The sequence below is a fragment of the Oncorhynchus gorbuscha genome, linkage group LG08 (genome assembly GCF_021184085.1).
Source record: "Oncorhynchus gorbuscha isolate QuinsamMale2020 ecotype Even-year linkage group LG08, OgorEven_v1.0, whole genome shotgun sequence".
NCBI classification, from domain to species: Eukaryota; Metazoa; Chordata; class Actinopteri; order Salmoniformes; family Salmonidae; genus Oncorhynchus; species Oncorhynchus gorbuscha.
The window spans coordinates 45,476,522-45,497,171 of NC_060180.1; the positions used below are offsets into that span (position 1 = coordinate 45,476,522).

Below are 20,650 nucleotides of genomic sequence, written 5' to 3' on the forward strand. Positions count from 1 at the left end.
ATGAAAAAGGTAAAGGAGTATGAATACATTCTGAAGGCACTGTATGTAACCATTCTGAAATGGCTAGCTAGTTAGCGGTGCGGGCTAGTTACATTTCAATCGGTGACATCACTCACTCTGAGACCTTGAAGTAGTTGTTTCCCTTGCTCTGCAAGTGGAGCGATAGGTAACGAGGTTTCATAGGTGACTGTTGTCGTTGTGTGGAAAGGGTCCCTGGTTCGAGCCCATTTTGTAACAAGGGAGGGCTCCGTATAGCTCCGCATTGACATGATTGGTTGATGGTAGGTGGGGGCGGGAGGTCCAGTATAAACACAAACTCACATCCTTGACAACTTCCTTCACAACAGTTCTGCGCTGCTCTGTGAAGTGCATGAAATATGAATGCTCTGACTTATGCAGAGGCCGTATCCCCATAAATGCTGCACGCCCAATGCAGATGTCGGATTTGACCATGCAGCGCCTTTAAAGGTCATGTTGTCCAAAAATCAGGAAGTCACGCTTTGGTTCCTGGTGCCTGGTCTGACTAAATAATGTGCTGTGCTGCTTCCTTCTTTAGGCCGACCGGATATGACAGGCCTATTATGGTCATCTAGAGTCAAAGATCATTTGCAAAACTGTCAAAGATCAAACAAAACCTTCCCGAATATGTACCAAGACGTTGTGCCATTGTCTTACAAATCCATGTCGCACTGCTCTCTTTTCTTTTACACATGACAGTCCTATGGTGTTGAAGATGTTTGGGAAGAATCCTTTATAAAACCTGGGTTTGCACTGCTACGGCACACACCAACACTCTTCCCATGTAAGCAAACAGCTACTGAAGAAAAAACCAAACCAGCTCCACCATGCCTGTTAAACATCTGCTCTGATCTTGGGGATGTCCATGATCTCAAATGCTTCACCCGTCCATGCATTCTGAAACGTGATCTGGTAAATCTGATCTCTGATTCCTTTCAACTAACATTTCCATGTGCGTTTTCCGGTCTCTGTCATGATAGCATTTTGAGTAGTTTGGAATTGTGTTACTAACTAAGATGCTGATGATGCTGTTGGGAAATCAATTAAAAACGAGCAGGACAGTAAATCGTTTTTTGAAATCATAGATTTCCAACCAATATATCCACGTGACTGCAGCAGTTGTATATCTATCTATATAGCCTGTCATAAATTAAGTTAGTCCTAGTGATGCCAAAATCTGTCTGTGTCTGTCTGTATGTCTGTCACTCACACTCTAAGTCTCGCTCTGTCTTTTTATTAACCTGCCTGTCTTTCTTGTCTCTTGTCTTTCTCCAGGCTGTTTGGGCAGCCATGTGTTGAGGTCAACATGGTTCTGGTGAGTCAGATTAAAGCCTGGAGCCGCATGGCCGGCTGAGGTAAGAACCCTGCTTCTGTGTAAATCAAACTTAACTTCACTGTGGAAGATCAGTTTTCGTTTAAAAAAAATTTACATTTGGAAATAGAGAGATAGAGGGTCTGTGTGCTCTGACTGATATGTCAAAGGAGCTTTCTCCAAAACGTGAACCTGTTTTATCACCTCAGACACTTTGTAATATCCTTCCTTGCTAGTGGTGTAGGCATAGTAAAGTATAGTAAAGTATATGCTCTAAAATCATAGCTCACAATTCCCCAACTGGTGCAGTTTATAACAATTTAAAACACTGTACTGTAGCATTTACATTTACATTTACATGTAAGTCATTTAGCAGACGCTCTTATCCAGAGCGACTTACAAATTGGTGCATTCACCTTATGACATCCAGTGGAGCAGTCACTTTACAATAGTGCATCTAAATCTTAAAGGGGGGGGGTGAGAGGGATTACTTATCCTATCCTAGGTATTCCTTAAAGAGGTGGGGTTTCAGGTGTCTCCGGAAGGTGGTGACTCCGCTGTCCTGGCGTCGTGAGGGAGTTTGTTCCACCATTGGGGGGCCAGAGCAGCGAACAGTTTTGACTGGGCTGAGCGGGAACTGTACTTCCTCAGTGGTAGGGAGGCGAGCAGGCCAGAGGTGGATGAACGCAGTGCCCTTGTTTGGGTGTAGGGCCTGATCAGAGCCTGGAGGTACTGAGGTGCCGTTCCCCTCACAGCTCCGTAGGCAAGCACCATGGTCTTGTAGCGGATGCGAGCTTCAACTGGAAGCCAGTGGAGAGAGCGGAGGAGCGGGGTGACGTGAGAGAACATGGGAAGGTTGAACACCAGACGGGCTGCGGTGTTCTGGATGAGTTGTAGGGGTTTAATGGCACAGGCAGGGAGCCCAGCCAACAGCGAGTTGCAGTAATCCAGACGGGAGATGACAAGTGCCTGGATTAGGACCTGCGCCGCTTCCTGTGTGAGGCAGGGTCGTACTCTGCGGATGTTGTAGAGCATGAACCTATAGGAACGGGCCACCGCCTTGATGTTAGTTGAGAACGACAGGGTGTTGTCCATGATCACGCCAAGGTTCTTAGCGCTCTGGGAGGAGGACACAATGGAGTTGTCAACCGTGATGGCGAGATCATGGAACGGGCAGTCCTTCCCCGGGAGGAAGAGCAGCTCCGTCTTGCCGAGGTTCAGCTTGAGGTGGTGATCCGTCATCCACACTGATATGTCTGCCAGACATGCAGAGATGCGATTCGCCACCTGGTCATCAGAAGGGGGAAAGGAGAAGATTAATTGTGTGTCGTCTGCATAGCAATGATAGGAGAGACCATGTGAGGTTATGACAGAGCCAAGTGATTTGGTGTATAGCGAGAATAGGAGAGGGCCTAGAACAGAGCCCTGGGGGACACCAGTGGTGAGAGCGCGTGGTGAGGAGACAGATTCTCGCCACGCCACCTGGTAGGAGCGACCTGTCAGGTAGGACGCAATCCAAGCGTGGGCCGCGCCGGAGATGCCCAACTCGGAGAGGGTGGAGAGGAGCATCTGATGGTTCACAGTATCGAAGGCAGCCGATAGGTCTAGAAGGATGAGAGCAGAGGAGAGAGAGTTAGCTTTAGCAGTGCGGAGCGCCTCCGTGATACAGAGGAGAGCAGTCTCAGTTGAATGACTAGTCTTGAAACCTGACTGATTTGGATCAAGAAGGTCATTCAGAGAGAGATAGCGGGAGAGCTGGCCAAGGACGGCACGTTCAAGAGTTTTGGAGAGAAAAGAAAGAAGGGATACTGGTCTGTAGTTGTTGACATCGGAGGGATCGAGTGTAGGTTTTTCAGAAGGGGTGCAACTCTCGCTCTCTTGAAGACGGAAGGGACGTAGCCAGCGGTCAGGGATGAGTTGATGAGCGAGGTGAGGAAAGGGAGAAGGTCTCCGGAAATGGTCTGGAGAAGAGAGGAGGGGATAGGGTCAAGCGGGCAGGTTGTTGGGCGGCCGGCCGTCACAAGACGCGAGATTTCATCTGGAGAGAGAGGGAGAAAGAGGTCAGAGCACAGGGTAGGGCAGTGTGAGCAGCACCAGCGGTGTCGTTTGACTTAGCAAACGAGGATCGGATGTCGTCGACCTTCTTTTCAAAATGGTTGACGAAGTCATCTGCAGAGAGGGAGGAGGGGGAGGGGAGGAGGATTCAGGAGGGAGGAGAAGGTGGCAAAGAGCTTCCTAGGGTTAGAGGCAGATGCTTGGAATTTAGAGTGGTAGAAAGTGGCTTTAGCAGCAGAGACAGAGGAGGAAAATGTAGAGAGGAGGGAGTGAAAGGATGCCAGGTCCGCAGGGAGGCGAGTTTTCCTCCATTTCCGCTCGGCTGCCCGGAGCCCTGTTCTGTGAGCTCGCAATGAGTCGTCGAGCCACGGAGCGGGAGGGAGGACCGAGCCGGCCTGGAGGATAGGGGACATAGAGAGTCAAAGGATGCAGAGAGGGAGGAGAGGAGGGTTGAGGAGGCAGAATCAGGAGATAGGTTGGAGAAGGTTTGAGCAGAGGGAAGAGATGATAGGATGGAAGAGGAGAGAGAGTAGCGGGGGAGAGAGAGCGAAGGTTGGGACGGCGCGATACCATCCGAGTAGGGGCAGTGTGGGAGGTGTTGGATGAGAGCGAGAGGGAAAAGGATACAAGGTAGTGGTCGGAGACTTGGAGGGGAGTTGCAATGAGGTTAGTGGAAGAACAGCATCTAGTAAAGATGAGGTCGAGCGTATTGCCTGCCTTGTGAGTAGGGGGAAGGTGAGAGGGTGAGGTCAAAAGAGGAGAGGAGTGGAAAGAAGGAGGCAGAGAGGAATGAGTCAAAGGTAGACGTGGGGAGGTTAAAGTCGCCCAGAACTGTGAGAGGTGAGCCGTCCTCAGGAAAGGAGCTTATCAAGGCATCAAGCTCATTGATGAACTCTCCGAGGGAACCTGGAGGGCGATAAATGATAAGGATGTTAAGCTTGAAAGGGCTGGTAACTGTGACAGCATGGAATTCAAAGGAGGCGATAGACAGATGGGTAAGGGGAGAAAGAGAGAATGACCACTTGGGAGAGATGAGGATCCCGGTGCCACCACCCCGCTGACCAGAAGCTCTCGGGGTGTGCGAGAACACATGGGCGGACGAAGAGAGAGCAGTAGGAGTAGCAGTGTTGTCTGTGGTGATCCATGTTTCCGTCAGTGCCAAGAAGTCGAGGGACTGGAGGGAGGCATAGGCTGAGATGAACTCTGCCTTGTTGGCCGCAGATCGGCAGTTCCAGAGGCTACCGGAGACCTGGAACTCCACGTGGGTCGTGCGCGCTGGGACCACCAGATTAGGGTGGCCGCGGCCACGCGGTGTGGAGCGTTTGTATGGTCTGTGCAGAGAGGAGAGAACAGGGATAGACAGACACATAGTTGACAGGCTACAGAAGAGGCTACGCTAATGCAAAGGAGATTGGAATGACAAGTGGACTACACGTCTCAAATGTTCAGAAAGTTAAGCTTACGTAGGAAGAATCTTATTGACTAAAATGATTAAAATGATACAGTACTGATGAAGTAGGCTAGCTGGCAGTGGCTGCGTTGTTGACTTTGTAGGCTAGCTGGCAGTGGCTGCGTTGTTGACACTACACTAATCAAGTCGTTCCGTTGAGTGTAATAGTTTCGGTAGTGCTGCTATTCGGGTCTAGCAGGCTAGCTAGCAGTGTTGATTACGTTACGTTGCGTTAAAAGAACGACAATAGCTGGCTAGCTAACCTAGAAAATCACTCTAGACAACACAATTATCTTTGATACAAAGACGGCTATGTAGCTAGCTATGTAGCTAGCTACGATCAAACAAATCAAACCATTGTACTGTAATGAAATGAAATGAAAATGTGATACTACCTGTGAATGCGACCGGGTTGTTGAGTTCTATTCAGAAGACGTTGGCTAGCTGTTGGCTAGCTAGCAGAGTCTCCTACGTTAAGGGCGACAAATAGCTGGCTAGCTAACCTCGGTAAATTAAGATAATCACTCTAAGACTACACACTCTAAACTACACAATTAGCATTACAAGAAAGGTAATACACACTTAAACATTGCTGGTCTTTCCCTGTTCTAGCTGACATCAGCCTCTCCAGCAGAGATAACATCCAACCACACGTCTCCAGATAACCCCCAGGTTGAGAACCTTAGCTTTCCCATGCCCTCTATCGGGGTAGCTATGGGCTGCTCGGTGTCAGTGAGTCAGACAATTATGGTTCAGTCAATGTAAAAGGAAAAATATCACATCATCAACAGCAGCCCACATTTTTATTCTAAACCAGGACAAACCTTGGCTCCATCATAGTACCGCAGAGTCACGCTATTGACACTGGCTCCATTTTAATATACTGTAATTTCTGGACTATTAAGCGCACCTGAATATAAACCGCACCAACTGATAAAGAAAAAAAAAAGTATTTTGTACATAAATAAGCCGCACATGTCTATAAGCCGCAGGTGCCTACCGGTACAAATGAACTTTACACAGCCTTTAAACGAAACACGGCTTGTAACTAAAATAAATAGGCTTTAACGAAACACGGCTTGTAACAAAAATTAAACAGTAGCCTACCAAGAAAGTCATTGGTCACTATCTTCCTCCTCCTGTGCACTGAAACCACTGAAGTCATCTCCTTCAGTGTCAGAGTTGAATAGCCTCAGAATAGCTTCATCCGATGTTGGATCGGTTTCATTGTCGCTCTCGTCACTTTCATCCGGAGGCAAATTCCCCGCTGAACTGCCCTCAACAACATGCAGCAGTCCAGCCTTTCGAAACCTGTTGATGATCGTGGATTTTTTGACAATGCTCCACGCTGTCAGGACCCACTGGCAGACTTGACCATAAGTGGCTCTTCGCATGCGGCCCGTTTTAGGCTTGTCATCCAAGCCTACCACTGAACACAGAGCGCCACCTTAAATGCACGATTTACACTGATGTCGAGTGGCTGCAAATACTTTGTTGTGCCCCCAGGAATCACAGCTGGAATTGAGTTTGTCCTCTTGATGGCTTCTTTCACAGAATCTGTTATGTGGGCCCTCATGCTGTCCAACACGAGCAATGCCTTGTTCTTGTGAAAGAATCCTCCCGGTCGCTTGCCGTAACACTCCGTATGCCATTCATGCATTAGGCCTTCCGTCATCCATCCTTTCTTGTTGACTTTCATAACAATTCCTCTCTGGGAATGTTTCTTTTGGCATCGTCATGCATTTAAAAATCAACATCGGTGGAAGCTTTTCTCCCGATGCCGTGCAGCTCAGAACACAGGTGAAGTGCCTTTTTTCATGCCCAGTTGTTTTCAGCATGACGGATGATTTGCCTTTCCTGTTGACAGTCAGGAGTGAGAGGCAGGTCAAACGTCAGAGGAACCTCATCCATATTTATGATGTCGTGCGGGCCGATGGAATGCTCCTCTATCTTTGCATCAGTGAATTTGAGGAAGTTTGTAACTTTTTCCTCGTAGTCGGGAGGGAGCTGCTGACACAGACTCGTCCGTACCCTGATGGACAGGCCTTTACGTCTCATAAATCTTAGACACCCCGATGGTCCACCTCTAAAATCCTCAAACTTCATTGCGGTGGCGATTGTTTTGGCTTTCAATCGGATCTGCACAGTTGAACCACCTCGGCCGTCTGCTCTCTGTGTGTTGACCCAGTCTTCAAGCTCATTTTCTAGTTCGGGCCATCTGCTTTTCTTCCCTCTGAAAGCTTTTGTTGTCTTTTTGCACTGAGTCAGTTCCTCACGCTGCTGTTTCCATCGTCTTATCATCGACTCATTAAGGCCAAGCTCCCGTGCAACAGCTCTATTTCCTTTTCCAACAGCCAGATCGATCGCCTTCAACTTGAAAGCTGCATCATATGCATTTCTCCATGTCTTTGCCATGATGAGGGTGACAAAATGACTACCATAATCAGAATGATGGGAAGTTTGAGCGCGCTCGATTTACGTCACATTATGTGACGGTGCTCAGTTTTTTGGCGGCATGAATCTTGTGAAAGCGGGAAAAATCTATAAATTAGCCGCGTCACTGTATAAACCGCGAGGTTCAAACCGTGGGAAAAAAGTAGCGGCTTATAGTCCGGAAATTACGGTAATATATATTTTTTCTCATTAATCTATTAAAAAAAGAGTTATTAGTGCTTTTTGTTGTGATTTTCAACAGGGTTCGTCAAATACTCATCTCTTGGTTCACTCTTCTGGACAATGGAACCAACTACTGCAACCTCTACAACCTGCTGCAGGGTAAGGCCCAGTTTTCTATTGTAGAGTAGTTCTCTACATTATTATTACATGCTATTGCTCATTAAGTCTTATAACCGGTACCGGGTCTGACGTGTTTGGGAGGTACCTCCCCCCACAATTTTTAGGGTCAGAAAATAGAAAGTGACATATCATTTGAAGGCTACAGCCCTTGTCTTTTTGGAAATCAAACTCAAATCTTACTGCAGGCAAAGAATGTTCCTGTAAGACCAGAAATTACATTGCACAATCCCTGCACATTTAAAATGGCTGTGTTCCCATGGAAATTTGTCCATGCTTGGAGCGTCACAATTAGGTAAAAATCCTTTTGGAACAGTAATTGGTGACATTTCCCCCCCCCAACATTTAAACATTGTGGGGCCTGCTGTATCTCAGGCTCTGTAATTGTCACATTGTTTCTGACACTTTTATCCACATTTCTTACCTTTCTAACGGTGAGTAGCATGTGTTTGTCGGGCTTAGAGTTTTGAAACCTAAATGTACTTTAGAGGGTAGTATACAATATTATGTATCGCTTAGAAAATGCCACCAGAGGGCATCAGAGTTTAACAGGTTAACTATTTTCATGTCTGTTTCCTGTCTTTAATGAAGTGGACTCCTCTTTGTCCAGACTACTGTATGTTGAGATTTCTTTTTAAATAATAAATTAACTAGGCAAGTCAGTTAAGAACAAATTCTTATTTACAATGACTGCCTAAGCGGGGACCGAGAGACTGAAAAACATCTTCTATCTCAAGGCAATCAGACTGTTAAACAGCCATCACTAACATTGAGTGGCTGCTGCCAACATACTGACTCATCTCTAGCCACTTTAAAAATGAAATATTGATGTAATAAATGTATCACTAGCCACATTAAACAATGCCACTTTATATAATGTTTACATACCCTACATTATTGGTCCTTCTGTAGCTCAGTTGGTAGAGCATGGCGCTTGTAACGCCAGGGTAGTGGGTTCGATTCCTGGGACCACCCATACGTAGAATGTATGCACACATGACTGTAAGTCGCTTTGGATAAAAGCGTCTGCTAAATGGCATATATTATTACTCGTCTCATATGTATATACTGTACTCTATACCATCTACTGCATCCTGCCATCGCTCATTAATATATTTTTACGTACATATTCTTATTCATTCCTTTACACTTGTGTGTGTATAAGGTAGTTGTTGTGAAATTGTTAGGTTAGATTACTTGTTAGATATTACTGCATGATCGGAACTAGAAGCACAAGCATTTCGTGACACTCGCACTAACATCTGCTAACCATGTGTATGTGACAAATGTGATTTGATTTACCCTGGTGACGCTGGGCCAATTGTGCACCGCCATATGGGACTCCCAATCATGGCCAGATGTGATTCAGCCTGGATTTTAACCAGGGACTGTAGTGACGCTTCTTGCACTGAGATGCAGTGCCTTAGACCGATGTGCCACTTGATTGGTCCAATGATTGGTCCTGTCTTGGATACTCATTGGTCACCTGTAAATGTTTGACCAATGACATTGTGGGGCTGACATGTACCTGATAATTGTCTGTTGAGAAAGAGAGATGGGCAATTTGGATATTTTCTGAATAAATATTTAACATTTTCCTCAAAGCAATACCATAAAATACTTTTATTATTTTTTATCAGGAAAGCTATATTAACCTACTATGTATTGTCTATAATTATTTCAGAAAATACTGTAGATTTCTCAGACCGTTTCATCCTGAATGATTCTCTGATGGCTCTTAGATAGCTGTAGATCCCTACAGAAAGTTTATTTTACTGATCCACCTCTCTGAAGTGGTCAGGATATTCTCCATTCATACATAAAGTAAATAATCATTCACAAATTGGATGATATGCCAATTGAGGAGTCTGCATGTCTCACCTGGTATGACCATTTCCATGGAGTATTATCATGCATTATGTTGTGTGGTCAAGGGAAGAAACATCTGTGACATTAATAATGTGTCCCATGCAGAACAATAATTAATTGTTTCTGTGAGAATGTTATTATCCTCTTGTAAGTCTCTGTCCCATGATGCATGTCAAGTTACCCCAGCTGTTCTGGGAAGCTCGGGATGAGAGCTTCAAGTTCCTTGGTGTCCTCATCACCAACGAACTGTCATGGTTCAAACACACCAAGACAGTCGTGACGAGGGCACGACAATGACTATTCACCCTCAGAAGACTGAAGATTTGGCATGGGCCCAAAATCAAAAAGTTCTACAGCTGCACCATTGAGAGCACTGGTTGCATCACTGACTGGTATGGCAACTGCACGCCCTCCGACTGCAAGGCACTACAGAGGGTAGTGCATACGGCCCAGTAAATCACTGGGGCCAAGGTTCCTGCCATCCAGGACCTATATACCAGGCGGTGTCAGAGGAAGGCCCTACAAATTGCCAAAGACTCCAGTGACCTTAGTCATAGACTGTTCTCTCTGCTACCGCACAGCAAGCTGTCACGCCCTGACCTTAGATATCCTTTAAATTCTTTATTTTTTAGGTCAGGGTTAGGGTGGGAAATCTATGTTTATATTTCTTTGTTGGCAGAGTATGGTTCCCAATCAGAGGCATCGTTGTCTCTGATTGAAGATCATACTTAGGCAGCCCTTTTTCCCACCTTCAGTTGTGGGATCTTGTCTTTGTGTATTGCATGTGTTGCACTCCTAGCTTTACGTTCGCTGAGTTGATTGTTTTTTGGTGGAACATTTCAAATGAAAGAAAATGTACGCCTACCACGCTGCACCTTGGTCTACATTTTACACAAGCGGTACCGGAGCACCAGGTCTAGTTCCAAAAGGCTTCTTAAAAGCCTAATTAACTAAATGGCTACCCTACATGCACATACTACCTGAATCACCTCGACTAACCGGTGCCCCTGCACATTGACTCTGTACCGGTACCCCCTGTATAAAGCCTCGTTACTGTTTTTTATTGTTGCTCTTTAATTATTTGTTATTTTTCTATTTTCCTTTTCTTTTCTTTTTTCTTTGTATTTGTTTATTGTTTACTTTATTTAGTAAATACTTTATTAACACTTGTTTTTTTCTTAAAACTACATTGTTGGTTAAGGGCTAAGGGCTTGTAAGCAAGCATTTCACTGTAAGGTCTACATTTGTTGTATTTGGCGCATGTGACAAACACAATTTCATTTGATTTGATTAATCTCCTCCCTGTCACTGTTAATCAAAGATGTAGTACCTACCGTGGTGCTGCCGTACTGCTGTAGCTCTCCTGGAAAGTACATATTTCAAACCTTCACCATCTTTGACTTTATCTTCATTAGCATATGTTGTTTCTGTAATCATCCCATCACACGACACACTGCTTTCACAGTGTGTTTTTAGTATTTTTGATTTGTTGAATGTCATTAATTGCCGAGGACAAAACAGATGGATATGAATATATGGGTCTGTGCTGTGGGAGTGTGCGCCCCCCCCCTTCTCTTTCTTCTCTTTCTCTCTTTCTATCTCTCTCTCTCTCTCCAAAAATGTCACGTCTCCCGTATCGACTGCTGTGTAATGGCCTCTTCCCACTTCCATTAATAGCACTCCAAATGATCTCTAATGGCTTAACAGCATGTGTCAAAGCATCAGAGAGAGAGGCACTCAAGAGCCTGGTAAAGGCAACACTTATCTACTTCCAGAGGACAGACAGAGCTGGTTACTATGCCAGACAATTTGAACATTTAATGCTCCTGGTATTTATGACGTTCCCTTTTGCCCTTAGTGGAGAAGATCTCATGTTAGTTGACTATAGAATTATAGGGTTTTGGCTTGTTATGGCGTTGATGCTGATCCTTTGTACACACAGGTGGAATTCTCTATACAACCCAAAATGACGAAATGGTAAAGTCTTTTTTAAGCGTATTCATCCTTTTGGTGTGTAGCCTCTTTTCTCATTTTCTCTTTCCATCTCTTTGCTTTCAAACTTCAATCATCACTTCTGATGGCGACGATACTACTACCACTGTATTTAATTTGATGATAACTTATAGAATTTCTTAGATTTAAACACTTGAAAGGAAAATCACATTTACACGAATGTACAATGACAAAAAGCAATCAGCAACAAACAAAGCATCAGGATGCCCAAAAAAGCTGCACTGCATTTTAAAATACACTTTATTGACAGACTTTATCTTGCCCTCAGAACAGTGCAACGAGACCGAGGTGCTGATGAGCACAGGGGAATAAATGCAGCAATACAGTACTGACTGAACTGAACTAGCTCTGCTTCAGAGTTGGGTTCCATTTCAATTCAATTCAGTCAATTCAGGAAGTACACCAACTGAATTCCAAATCCTCGTTAGGGAAAATTTGACTTTCAGCATACTTCACGAATTGACATGGAATACTAAGCTACTAAGCCATATGGAATTGTTATAAGAAACATCATTTTGCTATTTGATTTTGAACTTTAAGACCCCTTGTATAAATAATATATATATATTTTATGACCATTTTTATTTGGTCTTACTGCTATGAATAACAGATTCACATTGAACAACCAAGTCCCCCCCCCAAAAAATCTAAAGGAAGTTTGTTCTGAAGCATCTGTCTGATATTGGAGAGATATAAAAAAGATCAGATAACATTTGTTATTTTTTGTTATGTATTTAACCCCTGTTTTTGGCAGGTACACTTCCATTATTTTTTTTCGAACTGGTACCTGGGGACCTTCAGACGAGTCTTGTGAGGCCTGTGGGCATCCTAGAGCAACAACCGACATGTACCTGTTTGTGAGAGTCTCACATTTCCATAGAGTTTTGTAGGCCAAACTGTTCGATGTTACAGATGATTTTGTGAGGACCGATTTTCGGGATGTGTCCATGGTATGCCAAAAACCGCTCTAGCTCTGTTACCTTTCAGCGCAGATGCGGAAGTGCGACATTCGATTTCTACGGGGGCAAGGACATCGACTCTAGATTAAATGAACAACAATGAGAAATGAATGGCTTGATGAGAACCCTTTTGTTATATGATTTCTAAGGGTTACGATACAGTGTCTAGTGAAAGTCTACATACCCCTAGCACAGTTTTCACATTTTTCCGCCTTGAATTTAAATCATATTTTTTGTTTTGAAAGCACTGAGGTCGGAAGTCTGAGATTTCTGAGTTTCCAGTTCCGAGTTCCCAGATGTTTTGAACGTGGGAACAGTTGTCTTGAAAGCACCATAAATCTCATGGTACCTTTCGCCAGATCATATCTGTGTGAAGCTGGTTTCAGTGCTCTCATCTGCATTAAAACCAAATGTCGATCGAGGTTGGAAGTGACAGCAGAGATGAGGTGTGCACTGTCGACCACGCCCCCTGAATTTAAGATCCTCCGACGCAACATGAATCAAGCACCCCCATCTCATTAGTGGTGACGAGATTAGGTCAATTATGTCTGACTAATTTGCAATTGATTGTCATAGCCCCACATTAAAATTATGTGACAATCAGAAATAATGTTAGAATGTTTTTCTATTGACTGCCATAGCCCCAAATAAAAGCGTTTACATTGGCTTTTAATTGTCAGATATAAAAATGGTGTCGTGGGGCAAAAATATTTGGGAATCTCTTTTTTAGGGCAACATACACTGAGTGTACAAAACATTAAGGACAGCTTCCAATTCACCGGGGAATGGACTCTACAAGGTGTCGAAAGCATTCGACAGGGATGACGGCCCATGTTCACTCCAAAGCTTCCCACAGTTGTGTCAAATTGGCTTGATGTCCTTTGGGTGGTGGACAATTCTTGATACACATGGGAAACTTTTGAGTGTGTAAAACCCAGCCGCGTTGCAGTTCTTAACACAAATCAGTGCGCCTGGCACCTGCTACCATGCCCCGTTCAAAGGCTCTTTTGTCTTAACCATTCATCCTCTGAATGGCACACATACACAATCCATGTCTCAATTGTCTCAAGGCTTAAAAATCATTATTTAACCTGTCTTCTCCCCTTCATCTACACTGATTGAAGGGAATTCAACAAGTGACATCAATGAAGGATTATAGCTTTCACCTGGATTCACCTGGTCAGTCTATGTCATGGAGAGAGCAGGTGTCCTTAATGTTCTGTATATCCATTGTTTTTGTCAAAACTGCTCAAACTCAGTGAATTTTGTTCGAAATGATTGATTAGTAGAAATATTCAAACCGTGTCTCTGTTTTTCAAGGAGATTTAAGTCAGGACTGAGACTGGACCACTAAGGAATACTAAACACGTCTTCGAAAGCCATTCTGGAGTGTATTTCGCCTTAAAATGTGTTTATTTGTCCCACTGAAAAATACAATTATATTGCAGTGTTAGGTCTTCAGAGGACTGAGGCAGATTTTCCTCAACATTTTTACATTGGCTTTGTTCCTTTCATATTTTTGGGATCTGGACCAACTCCCCAGTTCTTGCCGATGACATGCATACCCAACATGATATTGCCCCCACAATACTTGGAAAAACACTTTTTCACTCTGTGATGTGTTGGATTTGCCCCAAACCTTCTTTTTTTCATTGAGGCCAAAAAGTGTATTTCTTTGCCATGTTATTTCGCTGTGGAGTAGATTGTGTACACAAAAAAAAATCCCAATTTAACCTCTTTTTAACACGAAATGTTAAACTTTTACAAGGGTGTGTAGACTTTCACAAGGCACTGTATGGTATTGATATAGCTGTTGATATGGAGTTCATTATCCTGATTCTATCAAATATTTTTAAGTAAAAACAAAAAAAGAAGTACCACAAATGTGGGCAACTCAAATCCCTAAAAATGTAAAAATATGTTTCTTCACGTTCACCGGGAATCTCACATACTGAGTCATCTCACACACGTCGAGAGGAACGTGACATTACACAACCACATTGATTTTAATATCATGGAGGGCAACCATGGGCAATTCAGAGACAATATACTGTAACATGTTTCTTGGGACCTACTGTATATTTTATTCACATTGACTGTACCTACTGTATATGACTTCAGATCACAGCCAGGATTTTGCCACTTTTTTCTTTCACTTTTTTTTTATCACACCATGTAAAAGAATACATGAAAAACCAACTGCTGTCACTGCCAGTCAGAAGAACAACATGTCAAAAGATGTTAATAAGAAATGGACACAGTAAACCCCACTACCACTATCTTCATACAGATCTGTGGAGCCTACATACAGTAGATATGTTAACACACACACACACACACACACACACACACACACACACACACACACACACACACACACACACACACACACACACACACACACACACACACACACACACACACACACACACACACACACACACACACACACACACACACACACACACAAAGAAACATAACAAAAGTAAGCTATGATTAAGGCAGTCTCCAAAATATTGCAGAGATGGTTTTGGCCCCCTGTGTTAGAGACAGACTGCCACAACAGTCTTATTCGGTTCTCAGCTCTGTTCCTAGCTGCTGCTGCTTCCCGTAGACCACAGACAGACAGAGAGCACACCAGACCAGACGGATGACCATGGGCAGATATGGAAAAGACATGGCCAAAGAAAACGTAAGCGTGATATCATGTCATGATGATGTTAGATCCATAGATTAGAATTAAACATCCCAACAAAGACTCTCGGAGTCGTAATCCGCACTAGGAAGGGAAGATAGGTCAAAGGTCATATTTGGTTTGGGTATCAGACAGTCCACCTCACAAGTACTAATATTTGAAAGAGAATTAAATCAAAAAGCACAGAGTCTGGGCAACTTGAACTTTACTAGGACATGAAAATAAAAAGTAGTAGCCTATTACTAAATGGTCCACTGTACTGTAGGTAGTAAGGGCTTGTTAGGGGCGTGCAGAGACAGAGAAAGACATGGGTCCCACACAGCTTTCCTTTTTCTCCAATAACTACTGAGTGCACCCAATGATAGTCAAGAGTTAAATCAGACACATCTTCGTTGGAATTGGCAGCCACAGTCCATTATAGTCTTGAATGAAGACGTCTCGCTTCGCTCCACCTTGCATGTCACAAAGAGGGCAAAGCACAGTTTGGAACATGTTAGGAGGACTCCTCTACTGTACTGCATATACAGTCCATCCACAGAGGGAGTTAGTTTAACAACTAGAGAGCAATAGGAGTTTGATAGCTCTTCCCACAGTCCCTAGTGGAAGTTCCATACACCTCCCCTACAGTTCCAGTCCCCTCTCAGGTTTGGCTCAGACCCACTCCTGCATGGAGCGCTTGCAGTACAGTATGTGTCTCTGCGTGCTCTTCCTCCTGAACTGGAACACGGTGTAAAGCAGGACCATCATGCACAGCGCCAGGACGCAGGGGATGGCGATAGCCACGGCATTCTCTGTGCCCCCTGTGCTGTCCAGCTTGATGACGACGTCCACATCACCGTTGCTGCTGTCGGAGTGGCGCTCCTCCACCTCCGGGGGGCTCCAGTCCCAGTCGGGGTCGGCCGGCGGGCCGTCGCAGCCCATGAAGTCCCTCAGGATGGAGCGGGGGTAGCCCGGCTCCACACGCAACCGCTGGTTGTTGAACTTCCAGTACTCCTTCCCCTTGTAGAAGTAGGTGAATCCTGTTCACAGGAGGACAAAACTCAAGATTTAAACATTCATACAAGTTAATAAAATGACTTGTGCCAAAAAAGTTGATCCTAAAATTTGTTTTAGAACACAATCAAAAACGTCCTGTACTGAGAAGCAAGGCATAAATAGGCTATATAGTGCAAAGAGGCCAATTTGAGTCATTAGAAAGAGATGCGATGCAGAGATAGAGGATGATATAGAGGGAGGAATGGGATGGCCTACCGTTGGCCTTGTCCACAAACGCCCCCTGAGGGGAGTCAGGGATGCCCTTCCAAACCGTGATGGGTTTGGGGTAACCAGGGTCCATGTTCCTCATGTCTTCGTTGTACCTCCAGTATCTAAAGCCGGGTAGGAAGGAAACAGGACGGTCAATATCCAGAAATGCAGATGTAGGATCTTCATTTGAGCCAGTTTGCTAAAGGAGGGAAATCATCCTGCAGCAATAGTTAATTAGAATTATTATGTGGATTATATTTAATGACGTTTTTATAGGGGTTGATAAAAAAAGATTGTTAGGGCAACTTAAGTCGGACATTTCAAAGTGGAAATTCCAAACTTTAGAAGCTTTTTTGAAAACCCAAATACACTACAAGTTTGCATTTCCTTGCACACTCACTCACACACTCACACACCAGCATTATAATCTCATGATCTTCTACACGCACACACAACCTTTAAGGCTCAGGATAACGTTACGCTGTCATACATAGAGGGATGATGTTGTGGTCTTAAAAACAAAACCTCCTAGTGAACAGGGTGCTGCGGCATGATGACAGCGCCATGACAAGTAATTTGATCTGCTCTCGCACCCGGGTCAGCGCCTTCATATGATTTAATCTATCATGACAGCTTCACAAAATATCTGAGTCATATTGGTAAACACCATGTACTAAGTATAGCATCTTATTCTCTTATAGTCCACATACATAGATGGTCTCCTTACGAGACAAGTCCCTCAACATGGGGCGGCAGGGTAGCCTAGTGTTTAGAGAGTTGGACTAGTAACCGAAAGGTTGCAAGTTTCAAATCCTTGAGCTGACAAGGTACAAATCTGTCGTTCTGCCCCTGAACAGGTAGTTAACCCACTGTTCCTAGGCCGTCATTGGAAATAAGAATTTGTTCTTAACTGACTTGCCTAGTTAAATAAAGGTAAAAATAAATAAATTATAATAATATAATAAAAACATTCTTGCCAATATCAGTCAATTCTATATCAGCTAGCCTGTATCATTGTCATTGATAAAAACTAATACAATATAAGGTATAACCTAATTCACAATCTAACAAATCTAGTGTAACGCACAGACGGTCTCAAAGCCTCCATAACATGCAGGCCCCATTGTCATCAATGCCTGCCAGTCAATTCTATCATCAGCTACAATCTATCGTCACTATGAATCAAACCAATGTGGTGTCATGGAGAAAGGAAAAGGTAAAACAGACCTGTCTCCCTTGAAGAAGTATGTCTTGGCCACATCCTCCCACCACACGGCGGTCTCTATACTCTGGGTGGGCATCCCGCTCCCAAACAGAGAGATATCCTGAGGGTAGGTGGGCTGCAGAGTAGTGTCCTTGACCACCCAGAAGCGGTTCCCTAAAAAGAAAAAATAGATACAAATGGATCAGTGGTCATAATTATCCAGTAATCACAAACAGAGCCTGGGTCCAAACATGATGTTTTACACTGTTGCTATGTAACACTGTGAGCAGTATTATGACTTTTAATTGATTCCAATAACGAGGGCTTATTACACTGGCGTACCGGGCACCCACGCAGCCCCCGGAAGGCGGAAGGCCCACACCTCTGGAGGCCCATCCGCAAGTCCTCGATGTCTATTTTATTTACTTATTTAATCATTTTTACAGAAACCCTCCAAAAAGTCATTTAAAAAATATATATATTTAAAAAAAAACTTTTTTTCATTTCAATACGTACTAGGAAGTTAAGTGTTTGTTTCTTGAGCTTCAGGAATGTGTCTGAAGAAGTGCCTCATGCCTTGAAAAAAAGAAACTGATTGAAAGAAACGGGATATCAGTGAACAAAGGCCATGGTCCAGGCTACGACGCCGCTAGTGCAATGAGAGGAGCTTATCAGACCGAGAGAGTTTTTGTTCAGAAAACGATCTCTCCGCAGAAGCGACAGTTACAGGGGTGGTTAAAAAAAGAAGAAGAAGCTTGATTGCCGTAGCAACATCAAGGAAACTGGGAAGAAGGGAATGGTGCTTTAAATACAGTAGTTCTGTAACATATTTAATTAAACCTCTCATTCTTCTTATTTGCTGGCCTCAACACGTTACGGAAAGAGAGGAACTGTATAGGAAGCTCTGGGGAAGGGTCGTCTAGATACTGGACAGTCAATAAATATGGCATTTAATAGATTGGTTTTACGCACAACAACTTTCTATCCAAGCTGGGAGAAAGAGTGAGAGCTCATGTCATGGAGGTTCAGGTAGGCTACGCAGGACCTCTGTATATTCAAAAAAATAATCAATTGGGAGCTGATTAGTATGCTGCTGCATCGAAAATTAATTTTACAATCTGCAATGTTTGAATCTCCTACTTTAATTACCGAACAAGTAATTACATTATTGCTGCCAGCCAGCAGACACTGTGCATAGCTTCGTGAAATGTTAGGATTAACATGAGAAAAGGACGACCAAATAGGCCTAGTAATAAACATTTATCCAAACCATTAGCTAAAGCAAAGCTACAGGCTACAGGCTACATGCCCTGGCATCATCGGTTCTATAAACAGCCACACAGACATGAAGGGGGGGGACACTGCATTACACCAGTGACTTATTTGCATAGTTCAGGAAGAGGTAAAGAGCTACTATAGTGTTGTGAGTTTATTTAAGAGCTTTTGAAAACGAGTGTAATTATAATGAGTACAATAAGGGGCAACTGAAGTGTTGTTTTATTGTGAACGCAGTACAATAAGGGGCTACTGGAGTGTTGTTTTATTGTGAATGCAGGACAACAAGGGGCTACTGAATTGTTGTTTTATTGTGAATGCAGGACAACAAGGGGCTACTGAATTGTTGTTTTATTGTGAATGCAGGACAACAAGGGGCTACTGAATTGTTGTTTTATTGTGAACGCAGTACAATAAGGGGCTACTGAATTGTTGTTTTATTGTGAACGCAGTACAATAAGGGGCTACTGAATTGTTGTTTTATTGTGAACGCAGTACAATAAGGGGCTACTGAATTGTTGTTTTATTGTGAATGCAGTACAACAAGGGGCTACTGAATTGTTGTTTTATTGTGAATGCAGTACAACAAGGGGCTACTGAAGTGTTGTTTTATTGTGAATGCAGTACAATAAGGGGCTACTAAAGTGTTTATTTTTATTGTGAATGCAGTACAATAAGGGGCTGCTGACGTGTTGTTTATTGTGAACGCAGTACAATAAGGGGCTACTAAAGTGTTTATTTTTATTGTGAATGCAGTACAATAAGGGGCTACTGAAGTGTTGTTTTATTGTGAATACAGTACAATAAGGGGCTGCTGACATGTTGTTTATTGTGAACGCAGTACAATAAGGGGCTACTAAAGTGTTTATTTTTATTGTGAATGCAGTACAATAAGGGGCTACTGACGTGTTGTTTTATTGTGAACGCAGTACAATAAGGGGCTACTGACGTGTTGTTTTATTGTGAATGCAGTACAATAAGGGGCTACTTACGTGTTGTTTTATTGTGAACGCAGTACAATAAGGAGCTACTGACGTGTTGTTTTATTGTGAATGCAGTACAATAAGGGGCTACTAAAGTGTTTATTTTTATTGTGAATGCAGTACAATAAGGGGCTGCTGACGTGTTGTTTATTGTGAACGCAGTACAATAAGGGGCTACTAAAGTGTTTATTTTTATTGTGAATGCAGTACAATAAGGGGCTACTGAAGTGTTGTTTTATTGTGAATACAGTACAATAAGGGGCTGCTGACATGTTGTTTATTGTGAACGCAGTACAATAAGGGGCTACTAAAGTGTTTATTTTTATTGTGAATGCAGTACAATAAGGGGCTACTGACTGTCATGCAGGTGAAAGAGGACCCAAAAGCGACTTAACAGAAACAGAGTTTATTAAAGTCCAAAACGGAATAACAGAAATCCTCTAGACTTGTAGAGGGGAAACAACTGGAGAAGCGGCCACAGACTGCAGGTCGCTTCGGGTAGGCGCAGGCCGTAGTCGACTGAGACACCTGCTCACACGCAGCATCTGATGAAGGCACAAAACACGACAGGACAGGGTGATACACAATCACGGCAAAAACACGACAGGACAGGGCGAAACGCAATCACAGCATGGTGAATACAATACAAGGAACCGACGGGACAGGAACGGATCACAAAGGAATAAATAGGGACTCTAATCAGGGGAAAGGATCGGGAACAGGTGTGGGAAGACTAAATGATGATTAGGGGAATAGGAACAGCTGGGAGCAGGAACGGA

General features: G+C 43.6%; 1 protein-coding gene across 4 annotated transcripts in view; it reads right to left on the reverse strand.

The window, feature by feature from the left end:
• Window positions 1–13,863: 13,863 nt before the first annotated feature.
• Window positions 13,864–20,650, reverse strand: part of LOC124041722 (matrix metalloproteinase-16-like) — a 53,574-nt gene continuing 46,787 nt past the window's right edge. For all 4 annotated transcript variants that reach the window (XM_046359641.1, XM_046359640.1, XM_046359639.1 and 1 more), the window contains 3 exons: window positions 17,637–17,787; window positions 16,416–16,531; window positions 13,864–16,183 (listed from right to left, as the gene is read on the reverse strand). In XM_046359641.1, the coding sequence (XP_046215597.1) occupies window positions 15,816–16,183; window positions 16,416–16,531; window positions 17,637–17,787 (635 nt within the window). In that variant the 3' untranslated portion in view covers window positions 13,864–15,815. The remainder of the gene's footprint in view (window positions 16,184–16,415; window positions 16,532–17,636; window positions 17,788–20,650) is intronic.